The sequence below is a fragment of the Dryobates pubescens genome, chromosome 1, assembly GCF_014839835.1.
Source record: "Dryobates pubescens isolate bDryPub1 chromosome 1, bDryPub1.pri, whole genome shotgun sequence".
Taxonomy (NCBI): domain Eukaryota; kingdom Metazoa; phylum Chordata; class Aves; order Piciformes; family Picidae; genus Dryobates; species Dryobates pubescens.
In genome coordinates, this window is record NC_071612.1 from 63837436 (window position 1) to 63854082 (window position 16647).

At 44.0% G+C, this 16647-nt stretch overlaps 1 protein-coding gene across 1 annotated transcript in view; it reads right to left on the reverse strand.

The window, feature by feature from the left end:
- LOC104300419 (musculoskeletal embryonic nuclear protein 1) overlaps positions 1-14391 on the reverse strand; it is a 48755-nt gene extending 34364 nt beyond the window's left edge. Inside the window, exon 1 of the mRNA XM_054167338.1 lies at positions 14139-14391. Within this exon, the coding sequence (XP_054023313.1) occupies positions 14139-14313 (175 nt within the window). The 5' untranslated portion in view covers positions 14314-14391. The remainder of the gene's footprint in view (positions 1-14138) is intronic.
- Between the last annotated feature and the right edge of the window lie 2256 nt (positions 14392-16647).

The window sequence follows — 16647 nt, forward strand, 5'->3', positions numbered from 1 at the left end:
GCTCATTTCTCCAGGCAAAAAAGGAAACACACTATATTCTTAGTAATTCAGGTTTTGCCTTACTTAAATTCCAAACCGCTCAAATACAAGATACCTTCCAAGCCTGCTATTCATTGCCCTACATAAGAACCTCAAGATTCTTCATATTTTTGCTTAATGACTAACACCCTTGGACACCAATTATATTAAAGCAGAAATTATACTAGACTAGAGCAAATGATTTCCACTTTCATCCAGTGATATAGCTGTTCTGGAGAGAGATACCAGGAAGCCATGGGTTCATGATGAAGATTTTGTGGAATAAGTTAAAGGAAGATTTTGTTCTAGTGAGCGTAAAAGACTGACACACTACAAAGTGCATGAGCTCACTGGCTTTGCTGTCCTGCAAAAAGGATTTCTAAAACTTCTGTAGGACAGAGTATTATCCATGCAAGTATCCAACCTCTTTTCTTAATGCCCCTGCATCCTTGACCCCGCTGGTTCTGAAGAGATACATGGTTAATTAAGGACTTGTCCCTTAAAGATAGTTACCCAGGGAGAAACTTCATAGAAATGCTGGACACAAAGTTTAATGACCCAGCTACTTAGTTATTCAAGGACATCATAAGACCAATGATGCAGTGTCCCTTCGTTCCAATGGCAGCAGTTACAAGAATGTTGCAGCTCCAGTTTTCAGGCTTGGGGATAGTTAAACGGGTACTGGCACTCATTAGAGCAGAGAACAAGGGACTTTGTTGTACTGCAGAGTTAAATACATAGCTTAGCAGATGCTCTGCACCATCTCATGACCAGGACTCTCTTGTCTCAACACAAATGACATAAGATGATGGGAAATGATGTGCCCACACTGTCTTTCAGAGAATTTATCAAATGGGCAGCAATGCTTGCTGGGTAAACACTGGAGAACTACAGTTACTGGAAGCTACTCTGTGAAAACGTTTCCCACCTGCTTCCACACCCAGCTAAAAAAACCCCAACCAAACAAAAAAAACCCCAAAACCCCACCAAACAAAAAACACTATCTGTAAATTGTGTCCCTATGAAGGTTTACAATAGCTAAGGGAGAGGTTATCACAAAGCAAAGCTCCCCAACAGAGTGAATGGGAGGAGAGGACACATCACTGCTAGGAAAAAACCCAACCTACCACCAGGACCACAGACCCAGAACAAATAAAATACTGCTACTTGAGCTTTGCAATGAAAGAAGGTTGCTTCTTGAGGAAGGGCAGCCAAATGCATTGCATGAGGTTGGTGAGCTTTTTATTCCTAACATGTATATGTTTCAAGCATTTGGAAAATATTGGGGTGGGTTTTTTTAGCTTACAGCTTGTACTGATTGGCTGGAGGAGACACAAGTAAGTCATATTACTTGTCACATGCAATTCAGCCTAAGACAATTTCACCAAGGCTGATCTCAGGCATCCTGGTAGCACATGACAATGTGGTTCTGACAAAAGAATTAACTTTGCTGTCGATAGAGAAAACAAATGTGTTGTAGCAGAGCATGCAGCCCAGACACAGCACATCAATAGCCACTGGAACTCAGCTTCCTCCCCTCCTTTTATTTTTTTTTTTTTTCAATTAAAGCTTGCATTTTAAAATATCAAAACTAGTGTAGCAGACAAAAAAATTAGCCACAAGTTCTCACTCTCAATTGCCATCCTACTTGCTTCCTCCCCAGAGAGAGCAGCACTTTAGAAGTCACAAAATGCATGTAATATGCACAGTGTAAATAAGTTATTCAGCCCTTTACTTCCTGAAAGACATGCCAGCTCTACAGCAATACTAGAACTAAAGGGTTGTAATTGTCTGCTTTAAGACCTCTAAACAGCATAGGTATCTCAGGAAGTATTTATTCCAATATCAAAATTTAATCTAATATCAAAATCTGATCTTGGAGGACAGGAATTTATCATCTTTGCATTTATCATACATAGCACATTCAGGTTAAGTTGTGCTTTATGTGAAAGGTCTCAGCACTGTCAGAGAAGCATATGCCAATATTTCTTCAACAGGTACAAGATAGTTAAAGCACATCTAAGCCTCTGGTACTGAAGTGCTGGTAAGTTTTTGTCTTTAGAAGTTTAATGCACAGCCTTCTTCCAAACACCTTTGTACTCTGAACTAGGCATTAATAAACAGCTACCAAAAAAACCCCCAAAAGGCAGGTTGCTAGAGAAATAAACAGCCCATTCCTACCATGCAATACACATACCTACTGAGATGTGGAAAATACAGTCTGCTGTGTTCAAGTGGAATTTTTTCTTTCCATTAAAAATAAGATCCATTTGGGATGCATGAATTATTTAGTGCAAAATAAACAGAATCAATACATATTAATGTGCACTAAGCAGCAATTTACGATTCACAACACCATTTTCATGTACAGCATTCACAAGATCACTCAATAATACATGAAGCTTTCCTAAGGTTATTAGTATGACAACAGATATCAATGAACTTTAAGTCATTCAAGCCAGTTGTTTTAAACCAGCTCTTGGGAGCTGACAGAACTGCCAAGGCACAGCCGCAAACTCACCTGTCATTCATTAAAATATTAATTAAGCCAGTAACTGTAGCAGCTTCACAAGCAGAAAGCAAACTCAAAATACAAGTTCAGATAGACACAAAAAGAAAGTAAAAGGAGAGCTGTGTTTTCATTTGTAGAAAATGATAAGCAGCAAATATATTAAATCAAGGAGGTCCAAGGCAGATGTAAGCTGAATGTTTAGAGCCCATCTCAATTCTAAATAGCTTTGCTTACAAGATTCATTCTTCCTTGGCTGCTGAAACTACTGAAGCATTGAACTACAAGTAAGACACATTTCACGTAACACCAACTATTTCACAAAACCCAGAAGACACAGGACCTGCTCTCATACATTCTCTTTACACACAATCAAATACCATGACAGGAGAGTTAGCGGTCAGTTTTCCAGACTTCTTTGATATAACATATCTGATAACGAGGTATTCACTACATACATATTTTCATCTTGATTTCAGGAATGTAATGTAATAGTTTCTATGTGCATGATCACTCTTTTTGATGATAAAACTTCATACTTGTTAACATTTGTGTCAGTTTCATAAAAGCTTCACAAGACCAAACCTAATAGAATAGAATAAACCAGGTTGGAAAAGACCTTCAAGATTGAGTCCAACCCATCATCCACCACCACCACCAAATCAACTAAACCATGCAACCAAGCACCCTATCAAGTCTCCTCCTAAACACCTCCAGTGGTGGTGACTCCACCACCTCCCTGGGCAGCCCATTCCAATGGCCAATCACTCTCTCTGTGAAGAATTTCTTCCCAACAGTCAGTCTAAACCTCCCCTGGTGCAGCTTGAGACTGTGTCCTCTTGTTCTGGTGCTGGTTGCCTGGGAGAAGAGACCAACTCCCTCCTGGCCACAACCTCCCTTCAGGGAGTTGTAGAGAGCAATGAGGTCACCCCTGAGCCTCCTCTTCTCCAGGCTAAGCAAGCCCAGCTCCCTCAGCCTCTCCTCACAGGGCTGTGCTCCAAACCCCTCCCCAGCTTTGTTGCCCTTCTCTGGACACTAAATGCCAGCACTAAAAACATACAGCCATAAGCAAGCTCAAGTTTTCAAGATCAGATGGAGAGTTAGCTCTTCCCCTTGCTCAATTCTAAAGCTCTTTAGACATCTATTCAATCCTCTAATATTACCTTGCTAAGAAAGCACTAAACCCCATGGCATACAAAGTAGGATACACTGCCAGTCACACCATAAGCTTCAAAACAAAAAAGGCACACTGCAAAATTTTGCTTAGTAGGTTTCCCTGCACACCTAAGAGCAGTTATTGTACAATGCTGTTAAAATCTTAGAGTATATTATCTGCAAAAATTATTAGAGCCAGAGGATGTATGTTGTTAGTTATGAATAGTTGTCTGTGGCTTTAAAGTGAATTTTGTTCTGTGGGAAAAAAAAAACCAAAAACAAACTCTGTATTTTTGGCAAATGGAAAAAAAATGAATGGAACAACTAAAAGCAAGAGATGGTTGTTCCTCTAAGTGCTCACTTAAGATGACTTCCTAGCCTGTCCAAGATTGGTAAGAGGAACCTTGTAAAACAGTATTTGGCCAAGTTCTGAGCATTCAAGCCCAGAACAAAAATTTCTACCAAACTGATGCCTGTCCTATAAAACTTACTGCTACACCTGAAACTCTAAAACAAGAGCTCCTTTCTCCAGTTCTCCTCTCACCAACAATTTCTAGCTACTTCCACCTCTTTCAATAGTGTCAGTGAGCACAACAGTGGAGAGTCCTCTCAAACAGAAGTATACAAATAAATTTATCAATCTCCCTGCCCTGAGCACCTTGCAGCTTATAGGCAGCTGCTTCCCAAGTCCTGCAAGCATCTGTGAGCTATGTTACACCTGAAGTGATGAATCTGAATCACGTACTTGAGCTAAGAAGGCATTTCAACTGTGAATCCATTTTAGCATGTTTGCAGCCTCAACATTCATTACATATGACAGTATGTGTACAAGCTTATGACAACAATGTGTGATTCAGTCAGTGGTAGAAAACCTGCTCTTCAGTACCTTGAGCAACAGTGCAAACAAGTTTAATTACTCTTGATCAAACCCTAAAACCTCATCCCTATTCCACACCTCCTCATGCAAAGGCAGCCTCATGCAAGCTCAAAACTTAAATCTAGTCTGCCAGTGGGATTTAACATACTCAGCTTTACAGAGAATACATTTTGCTGTGATCAAGAAACCTGTGAGAATGCAAAACATTTCATAGAATCATAGAACTGTCAGGGTTGAAAGAGACATCGAGGGTCATCTAGTTCCAACGCCCCTGCCATGGGCGGGGACAGCTCACACTACATCAGGCTGCTCAGAGCCACATCCAGCCTGGCCTTAAAAACTTCCAAGGATGAGGCTTCTACCACCTCCCTGGGTAACCTGTTCCAGTGTCTCACCACCCTCATGGTGAAGAACTTCTTCCTGACATCCAATCTGAATCTGCAACTTCTACTTTTGCTCCATTCCCCCTAGTTCTACCATTACCTGACATCCTAAAAAGTCCCTCACCAGCTTTCCTCTAGGCCCCCTTCAGATACTGGAAGGCCACAATAAGGTCTCCTCAAAGCCCTCTCCCCTCCAGACTGAATAGCCCCAACTCTCTCAACAGGCAGGAGAGAGCAGACCTGAGTTTTCATTTCATCAACAAAATCCACACAGATAAGAGCTTGCTAAATATCAGTTTAAGAATGCAAACTTCATTAACCATGAAGTTAATATCGCTGCAGAATTGCAAAGATGCACACTGTGTGTTTGAACAAATCAGCTCCTTACAAATTTAATTATAAAACACTAGTCAAGAACACATTCATTTTGCAGTTTACAGTCTAACAACAGTCTGGCTAACAGTCCAGAAGTTACTTCTAATTAAACACAGCTTCAGCATACTGGATAATTTATCATTTTAATAGTTTACAAATGTCAGCATAACTTATCCTGTTTCCTAAACATCTCCTAATGTGAATGACGTGGGTAATTACACTTAGAACAATCTGATTATCTGGAGAACCATTACAGCCAACAATCAGCTGAGTAATAAGAAAATGTAACACGTTCCGAGCCAAAGAAAGGGATCAGACAACTGTTAATGAAAAGTGCAACTCACTTGTAGAGGATTTGCCTAAATTAGTATCCTTGTTGGTTTTTTTGCCTTCACTTTTACTGGCATGACACATTGAGAATAGTTGCTGCATGAGGGAGCTGGGGTTGCTTAGCCTGGAGAAGAGGAGGCTCGGAGGAGACCTCCTTGCTCTCTCCAACTCCCTGAAGGTAGGTTGTAGCCAGGTGGGGGGTGGTCTCTTCTCCCAGGCAACCAGCACCAGAGCAAGAGGACAAGCTGCACCAGGGGAGGTTTAGGCTGGATGTTGGAAGAAATTCTTCACAGAAAGAGTGATTGGCCATTGGAATGGGCTGCCCAGGGAGGTGGTGGAGTCCCCATCACTGAAGGTGTTTAGGAAGAGACCGGATGGGGTGCTTGGTGCCATGGTTTAGTTGATTAGATGGTGTTGGATGATAGGTTGGACTTGATCTCGAAGTTCTCTTCCAACCTGGTTAATTCTATTCTAATTCTATTCCATTTAGTGACACTAAAATATTCATGACCTGACACAACCAGGACATCAAGGTACCAAATAACATGCTATTATAAGCCATATACAACAAAGAATTAGACATCTTGCAAGCAGTTTTAATAAAAAAACACCAAAGGAAGCACAGTTGAAGCAGAACTAAACATCATGAAAACGTTTGTCCTATTGTCAGTAAGTGCAAAGACACACACCTAACTATGCTACAAAATAAGTTTGGTCTTTTGTTTTCAAAATAGAATACAACTCCAAAACTGTTAGCCCTAAATTTATCTCGGGTTATTTGCCTCACTCAAAGGATCAGCTGAGCAGTTCCAAACACTGTTATTACTTGCTGACAAGTTTCATGCTGTACAAAAGCAAGATTTTTTTCCTCCTTTTTTTCCTGGAGACCTTGCAATGGACAGAGTTTACCCCAACTAGATATTTCATATATTAAAAAGTACTACAATATTAGCATGGTATAAAAAAGCAATTTACTTTGCTACTTGACACACGTGATTTGGGTTTTTTTCCTGCTGTGGCTTGTAATGTATCTCTCATTTTTGTCTCAAGCACAGATAAGTATGTCACAGAGACACTGAAAGGACTGATGATTTATTTAAAACAAGCAAGCAGCAGCAATGTAACATAGATGCAAGTGATATCTCACCATCTGGGGATAACAAAACACGATCATTATAAGGCATAATTTACTTGGCTGTGACCGAAGTGCCCTCACAGGGCTTTCCCAAGTCCTGCAGCCACAAGCAGACACTTAACCTGCAGAATAAAGGCTGTTCTCTAGCATACTCCACTAAGATATCTGATCATTATCAATTACCATGGATTGGCCCCAAAGGAGCACAAGGACAAAACACCTTTTTTTCTACTACCATGACTCCAGCCAGATGAAAGGGAATTGCATTACCCTATTCTGCCAGCCAAATCTACAGTCTGGCTGTCAAGTACCAATGTTATTTGCTGTACACATGCAGCACTGACCCAAAGCCCAACTCCGTACTCCGGGGCAGCTCCCCGGGCACGGGAGGCTGGCGGAGGCCAGACTCCAGCTCCGCCCGCCCCAGGCTCCCGGCGGAGCTGTCCAGGGTCCTCCCCGGGGGCTCGGGCGCAGCCCAGCCGCCCGCATGCCTGCCTGCCGATGAACAACTCCGGCTGCTTCCACAGTCTGGAGCTGGTTTTTTTTTCCACCTCCTCCTTTTGTAGAAATTACTCTACCCGAATCTTGCTTTCTATTGGGTTCAACAGCGTATCTTACTCGTCCTCCTTCACCCTAAATGGGGTTCAATTCCCACTGCTGTGATACCTGAAAGTGGTTCCTAAAGTTCTTTACCTATCCCAATGCTAGGTAACCCCAAACACACACTGGAATGCAAATTCTACATGGAATACAAGTTCTGCTTCTATCTAGCAACTCACCAGGAACCTGTACTTGAAAGGTTCTAGGAAACCCTTGATCTCAAAGGTCTTTTCCAAGCTGGTTAATTGTATTATATTCTAACACAATAAAGCATGGTCCACAGTGCAAGTACGACACTTTGTATTTTCATACTGCTGAAATGTGCTGCTTGACACTTCTGTACCAAACAGGCTGTGAAATCAGTTCACACAAGGGATGCTTCTGAGGTGGATCTCAGTAATTCACATCACCATGTACTTGTGTCATTCAAGAATGGGATACTATCAAGTTGGGATAACATCAACTCTTTTAAAATAATGTACTTACTAATAGAACACCAGCTTGCCAACAGGACACTGTGCTACACCTTAGGGAGCTGCTGTGTAGAATAAACCTGTTATTGTTATTCAGAAGCCTGCATTTCACTGCTGGTGTTATGGGATATCAAAGTCAACTCCCTGCCATTTTCTCATCTTTTAAATCCACTCAAGCAGAAAGAAAATTGCTATGGAAAACAACTGAAAATCATATGCTTTAGTCCTTATGTATCTAACAGCTTTCCTTAAGCTTGCTTGCTTTTTTCCAGTGTTGTGTTGGGTTTGGTTTTTTGACTTAATTTCTTCAAGTTCCAGCTCTGAAGAACATTATCCCCCATAATAAAGCTACCTTACCTTGACATAAATATGAAACTGTTCCTCTGAAAAGCCTGTTTTTCCTAAACCTTTGGTTTTCTACAAAACTACCTGCTGTGATAGCTTATTATACAAAGAAACATTCATTTTCCTTGCATGGCTTATCAGGTGGGTAAATCTTGCTATGAAGCAAATTAAGTCTGCCATTTTTTAGGTACTTCCTTTACAATACTGTTCAACAAAGAGAGGACCTTAAAAACTAGAAACAATTCTTATAAAAGAGGCTGTATTATTTTTTTTAAGCCTGCCTACTCACCTGCTGCAGCTGCACCCTACTAATTTCACTTTTGCTAGCAGAGAAGCTTTTATCCTGTGTGAGTACAGACACATACTGCAATAATGCCATAAAACAGTAATAGTCCCACATACATACACACACACATATGTGTCTCCCACATACACGTGTGTATTTTCCAGACAGGCATGAACCTTCCACCTGCAGGGGATCAAATGACTCTTCTATTTCAATAACTCAGCAACACAACTCGCATATAATTTCTTAGCTGTTCCTCAGTATCCCAAACCAAACATAGCCATGCTCTGATAAGGTATCAGTCTCCTGACAAGCAAGCTTAGTAAATAAACTACATATTCAATGTAAAACACTTTTAAGAGTTTGTGTCAGGCAGGATAAAGGGATTGGCAATTGGTTTTCCCCCCATTTTTCCATAGGTTTGGCTAATACAAATTGTATTAAAATAGAATTAACCAGGTTGGAAGAGACCTTTGAGATCATAGAGTCCAACCTATCATCCAACACCATCTAATCAACTAAACCATGGCACCAAGCACCCCATCCAGTCTCTTCCTAAACACCTCCAGTGATGGTGATTCCACCACTTCCCTGGGCAGCCCATTCCAATGGCCAATCACTCCTGTGAAGAGCTTCTTCCTAACACCCAGCCTAAACCTCCCCTGGTGCAGCTTGAGACTGTGTCCTCTTGTTCTGGTGCTGGTTGCCTGGGAGAAGAGACCAATCCCCACCTGGCTACAACCTCCCTTCAGGAAGTTGGAGAGAGCAAGGTGGTCTCCCCTGAGCCTCCTCTTCTCCAGGCTAAGCAACCCCAGCTCCCTCAGCCTCTCCTCACAGGGCTGTGCTCCAAACCCCTCCCCAGCTTTGTTGCCCTTCTCTGGACACCTTCCAGCAACTCAACATCTTTCCTAAATTTTACAACTATGTCTGCATTGTAGATGTGGAAATACCACCACTCTAACCATTCATTACCAATAACAGCCTAACCAGAAAATGCTCAGCAGGTGCTTGGGATTACTGACAACACACATCACACTGCACACACACCAAAAAAATATTTCAAACCCGTTTTGTGGAATCAGTAACAAAAACCATTACTACTGCATTGACAAAAAAACCCACAACCACAGACATCTAAGCAGCAAACCCATCAATTTAAAATCAAGATTCCCATGAAATAAGATACAAGTATTAGAATGGCAACATTTGAAAAAAATAAATATTACTTTTGGCTTACTGACCTGAAGCATAAACACACATCTTTTCCATGAAGGGAAACCCACTAAGACTTCCTGTTATGAAGTGGCTTAGCTTAAATAAACTAGGGTGGAAAATAATGTGTACTCAAGCAGAGAGAACAAGAGCAAAATTAAACAACAGACTTCAAGAAGAGCAGGCTAACAGACTTGAGAATTAGCATTCAGAATCCAATGGGGCTGCCAGTCCAAGCAGACTTTCGCAAAAGAGGTAGACTATAATCAGTTAACTCCCTTTGATAGTGGGTTAGAGCCTGTGGTTAGCAGAAAAGCAACAGAAGTCATCTAGCCCACTGTCTGTAGGACTTTTGATGTACTAGAACATCTTCAGTGCCTGGGTGAAACTGTTTCAATGTGCCTCTGGTAGTACAGAGCTGAATTCAGAGCAGTAGAGATTAATTCAGTGATTAAAGACAGCACACTGGTGGGCTCCCATAGCACTAGGTACATTCACTACTGATTCAGACAACAGAAGAGAACCTAACTGCTCTAACCTGTGGCAACACTTTACAGAAAGAGCAGGAAGACAGAATCTGGAGGGCCTTGAACAACTTAAGGTAATAAAAGCCAGTGCAAATGCAAACTCTGCTCTTTGGTCAATGGGGTCAGGGAGTCTCCTGCATAAGCCCAGGGTAGATGATAACTATCAAAACTATCTTCTATGAGAAAAAGATTAGGGGGTTACAACTGGTTTTATATTTGAAAAAGTCCTATGAGGAGAGGCTGAGGGAGCTGGGGTTGTTTAGCCTGGAGAAGAGAAGGATCAGGGGTGACCTCATTGCCCTCTACAACTACCTGAAAGGTGGTTGTAGACAGGAAGGGGTTGGTCTCTTCTCCCAGGCAACCAGCACCAGAACAAGGGGACACAGTCTCAAGCTGTGCCAGGGGAGGTTTAGACTCGAGGTGAGGAAAAAGTTCTTCACTGAGCGAGTCATTCGTCATTGGAATGGGCTGCCCAGGGAGGTGGTGGAGTCGCCGTGGCACTTGGTGCCATGGTCTAGTTGTGAGGTCTGTTGGGACAGGTTGGACTTGATGATCCTTGGGGTCTCTTCCAACCTTAGTTATACTGTGATACTGTGAATCTGAAGATAGTGGAACAAAATCACTTCTTTAAAAGACTACTGAGAGATAAGACAGGAAGTTAAACCAATCTTCATTCCCTGTGCAGCAGAACAAAGGGCGTGAGCTGCGAAGAAAACAAAACTTCAGATTTCATTTCAAATGGTCATTTGGTCAGCTCCAAGTGAGAAATTCTCTGTCAGTTCTTGGTTGTGTAAATTTAGAAGAGCCAAAAAAAGTAGACTGGAAATGTGCCTGGGGAGGGGGGGTGGAACTCTCTCTTTGAAGTGCAGGAAGATATTAGAAAATATTTGAAGTATTAGAAAACAGTTGCAGGAATTGGAGACTCTCTGCTGGAGAGTCACCACATCTTCAACAAATTACAAACCTGACATTTAACCACATTTTAGCACTTAAAAGATGAAGTTCAAGCGATGTCATTAGCAGGTCAGTCAATAACGTAACTTTACAGCAATTTGATAGCTGCACACACAAGGGCAGCAAACGGCACTGCCAGATCTTAAACAATTTTGCTTTAACAATACTCTTTCAGTCATTTGTAGACGAACATCTACTAATGAGGCACAGCAAGGTCTCCCTCTTTTTGCAGTTAGTTACTATGATCAGAAAAAAATTCTTTGTTCCACTGAACACAAGCACTGTAAGATTTATCTAGAAAAGGGCAAGTCTGGGTCAGTCTTTGATTTAGCTACTTACCAAAAACTCTTACTCTTTACATGTCAAATCAAGTATTTTTCAAAGGAAAACAGCCTCTGTACATAAAGACCAATTGTACAATCTATCTCTGTTGCTGTTACTTTCTTTCTCTGATGAAAAAGTGGTTCTGCACCATTAAGCACAGCCAAAGTATTAAAACAACTCCTTCTAGGGTTTTAAGAAAAATACCAAAATAACCAAAAGACAAATGGCTTGTAAGCTAAATGTAAATATCAGCCAGTCATGTGTCTTCAGTCCTCTGGCTTTTAACGGAGGACAGCTGGAGAAGTGGCCCTGTCCAGAGAGAATTAAGGCTGTTCCAAAGGGAGGCCCACACCTGACTTCACAGCTGTGCCAGGTTCTCCCTCAACAGTATTCCCTAATGCGCCACACTGCTGCAGGACCAGAGCAAGGAAATACACCGGCTTCAAAATGACCTCATCTCCCTCTATTTTTCTGGCTGTACTGCCTTTGTGGTCCAGCTCCAGAAGTTGTGCAGAGGTGACTCCTGAGGAGAGGTCATGCTCTCCTTCCTCTTTTCAGTCACAAGTTCCTGCTTCTCTGTCACATCCGATCTGTGACGTGGACTACAAAGTCCTACTTGTGGAGGCAACATACCAGATATTTGCATATGGTATCAAAAGGACAAAAACACACAGCTAAAGTAGCAGCAGAACCCTATCATCCTTTCTAGCATAAGGCAGCATGAAGCAAGACAACTGCTCTTTTACCAGTGTCACTGGTCCATACGGCCTGGTCAGGTTCTCCTGCAGGGGGAGAGGCCCAAAGTAAAGTGGAAGAGAATGTGGCTGTCAAAACTGGGACAAACATGCCTACCCTTCCCTTTTTTAAACATAAGCACTAGCAGGTGTAAGAAGTTGCAACATTCCCCCCCCCCCCCCCCCCCCCGCCAATCTCCTCTGGAAACAGATTCCTTTTCACACCAGTACCACTGTGAGGACTGGCTGCCTTCCTTTCATTCCCTTCTTCCATAACTGAAAGCACTTCATTGATAATTTCTTTCTAATAGCTCATGGTTTAAAAATATCTATCCAGCCTGCAGTTTGGGAACGCAGCTAACAACCAGGCTTTCATTGGCCTAGTACATACTTTTTGTGTTTACTTTTTCTTGACTTCACTGAGTATTCCAGTGCTACTATAAAATGCATAAAGTGATACCATTTCCAGAGAAAAGACACTATCCTAGCAAGTCAAACCTGCAGCTCTTCATCTTTTGACGCACAATCCATGGGAATTATCTATTTTTATCTGCTAATGATGCGTACACATTGTTGGCTTTGAAATTAAGAGTACTTTTGCTTGGAAACTGCTAAAACTCCTAATTACAAGGATGCTCTGATTGACCACATGTGACACCAGTGACTAGTGTTGTGATGCAGTAAGATAATGATGACTGCTATGTGCATAGCTTTTATAAGAGCAATGCAATTGTTAATGTCACTGGAGCACTGAAGCATGCAAATACTGAGTGTTAGAAAATTGTCAACTTAACCACGTGTATGACACGAGTACAGTAAGTCACCAGTTCAATTCTAATGTAAACAGGACCTTAATATTTAGATCAAGCTGCAAAACACTTGTAGTTAACGTTCCCTTTTCACTCCCCCACATTTTGTTAACAGCAACTTCATAGTCAAACACTGGGCTTGTTTTTCACTCAGCTGAAACAACACTAACTACACTGTATGGGATAGAGGGGAAAAAAAATAAATCTGCTAGTACTGTTCCATATTCTTACTCCCTCGGAGCACGGCAACGTCAGAGTCGCTGCAGCCTTCAGCCTTTCTCACCTTCCTACCAAACTCCAACGAGTAACGTAACAAGTTACTGCTCATCAGCTGAGCTGCTGAAACCAGCCACATGAGCTCACCGGCAGCACACACTCTAAGCAAGCGCAGCACAGCACGGTGTGATTTAAATAAGTGTCTCTTACTTTGCCGTTGGTGACATGACACGGTACAGCAAAGTTGATAGAACTTAGCTAAATCCAGTGATTTCGCACACACCACATCTCGCCGCTCCTACACAAAGCCGAATACACACCTACCCCCGAAGCCAAACACCGTAATCAGCGCAGGTGCAAATATTAGCAGAACAAATTTCAGAAAGGGCATTTTCTTGAAGTACTTGAAATGCAGCCTGTCAGAAGCAAAGCTATCTGTCCTGAACACCTGCCTCCGAAACCCGTCAGCCGTTCCCTCAGGCAGCACGGCAGCGCTGCGCTAATCCACTCGCTAGCCCTGCTGGGGCACAGACCCTGCCAGGCAAGCAGGGAACAGCGGACAGGTCTCCCTGGGCTGCCCGAGCCGTGCCCCGCAGCCTCACCTCACAGCTCCGCTCCAGCTCACCTGGCACAACACTTCCCCGAGGCCGCCGCGGCCCTCCAGGGCCCGGCCCGACCGAAATCCCGGACAGCACGACACAGACCCCGGGACGGCCAGGGGACAGCGCAGCGAGGTCGCGGCACCATTAACCGAGCCCGGGACGAAAGGGCCCGTCCCGGCCGCGGCACACCCCCGCCCGCTCACCGCCCGGCGCTGCCAGGCCGCACCAAGCCGGCGAGGCCCGGAGGCCGCGGCCCGCCCCCGCCGCCACTCACGCATGAGGGTGCTGAAGGCCACGACGCCCAGGAGCCCCTGCAGGAAGATGCCGAAGCTGTCCATAAGAGCCCCATTCTCGCAGCCACGGTCTCCCGGCCCCGCCGCCGCTCCCCCGCCTGGCCGCGGAGGGCTGTCGGTGAGGCCGAGGCTGCCGTTAGGCGGCGGTGCCCCCATGACGAGGCCCGGCCAGCGCCCGCCTCAGCGGTGCATGGCGGCGGCAGCGGCGACGTCGTGACCGGCGAGCGAGGCCGCGGCCCCGGCCCCCGCCCCGCTTCCTGTGCCCCGCCGCCCGCCCCGTCGCGTCACAGGCGGCGCCGCTCCCCCATTGGTCGAGACGCGGCCCGGCGGAGCCCCGCGCTCCGCCCCCTACTCCTCATCGCGGCCGCTTCTGTCGGCGTCGGAGGAGCGGTAGCGGGACGAGGGAGAGGAGGCTGGTACCACTTGGGGAAGGACAGGAGCTGTCCGGACTCTGCCCTTCTAGGGGAAACCAACACAGGCCCCAAGCCAAACACACCGGTTGGCAAAGTCGTCGGAAGAGAGGTCCTTTTCCGCGGGCACCTCTGCGGGAGAAGGGAAAAGGGAACGACAGGGGCGGACGGGGAGGACGCAGAAGAGCTGTAGCGGGCTCCATTCAGAATACTGGCCTCGGCCTCATCCCCACCTCCAAGCATTCTCGTTGCTGTTGGAGAAGGGCCGGCAGTCCGCCAGACAACTCCACTCACCAGAGGTCAACACTCCCAGCAGCCACAAACACCATCTGGCTCCAGCACCCAGACGGGGTTCTAAGAGCCTGAAGCCTGCGCCAGAACCGCAGCCGCCCGCTCCAGACAACTACAGCTCACATCCACAGGTCAGGCGAGTTTGACACCGAACTGGAAAGGAAAAAAACCCAACAAAACCCAAACAAAAAAAACCCCCAAACAACAAACCAAACCAAACAAACATACAAACCCCCAAACCAAACTGGATTCTTTAACAAAAATGCTCTTTTAAAAGGCAACCAAGGGCACAATGGCTCCAATCAGCACATTAATTCAGGAAATGTACTTGTTGAGCAGTGAGTCTGACCCACTCCAATCTGCCATACTCTTTGCTTTACAGCACAAGGCACAAGTGCACTCAAGTCCAGGTTCTTAATTTTAGTGCACTATCAGCCCAGGTCACAGCACACTGGAGTTTCATCTTACACTCTTTTTTTGATTAATTAAAATTCCAGTCTGTTTTGTTAATCATGACCCAGAAACTACAATAAGTCTGTCAGAAAACTAAGCAGAGCACGTGAAGCAATAGTTATTCAAATAATGAGATTTGTTGCATCTATCTTATAAACCCACCTACGTGACTGTCCTTCCTGGCAGGCGATGCTGAACAGTGCTGGCACACAGCACTGATTTCTCTGATATTTAGGCTGTGCCATAAATGTCTGGAAGTTGCAGCTAGCAAAAGAAATGCTCTCAATTCTTTGACTGAGCACACAGCCAACGTGCACTGCTCGGTGCCTCTGCACCCCAAGTCGATGCTCCTCTGCTTTGAGCTGCATCAAAGGCAAAACTGTTTAGGAATGCAAATAGAATCTAAAAGAAAAGGCAAGGGCCAAAGTAGGCTGTTTGTTCTCTCTCTTGCACACAGGCATCACCACTATCAAGCACTGCAGATGTGCACTTGACCTATTTATTTGTGCCCCAGAAGTAGGTTTTAAGCTTTCTCAAGGGCTTCTGAGGATGAGACTTTCACACATACCTAACCTGAACACTTAAATTGGTTAAAGATTCACCCAATGCTTTTTGCACATAAAATTTTGTGTTTCAGACATGTATCTGGCAACATACCTTGCAGAGCTGGTAATTCATGTTACTCTATATTCTAGTCTTTAAAATAGATCATTCCCCAAAAATACCCCTTCAAGGGTTTTCAGCTCCACATGATTCCTTCTGAAACCCGTGGCAGACAAGACACAGCCTCCTGCTATACGCTATTCACAACCCTTCAGGTTTCTCTAAAGCAGACAGTTCTGACAGCAAGTAAAAGATTTACCTTATATTCTACATATTGATAGATATTTAAAGGCAGTGTTAAGCAAATCAGTTTCATCCCACTCCTATGCATATTCTGTACTCAGTATAAAATCAGTTTGAGACAACTGAAGTGCAGCCAAGAAACAAGTGCTGAGGAACACACAAGTGCAATCTGTTGGAATGCCAAGTAAGGAAACAAGAACTTTGCAAGGCTGACCTATTTCTGAAACATCCTGTGGACCAAGATGTTATTCAAAGAAACTGAAGCCAGATCTCTTTAACATCTCAACTTGATGGGGCAGTGTAAACCTTTACAAAACTGTGTCGGAGGAGCAGCAGCAGCACCTGCAAGGTTTGCTTTCTTGTGTTCAAAGAAAGCAACAAACCAAAGTTACTTGGATTGCAGCTTTTGTCCTCAGCTCCTCTATGTTAGCTCTGGGCATTATGCGAGACAAAACCGTTACCACAGAAGAAGGCTTTAGATAAACGGGAG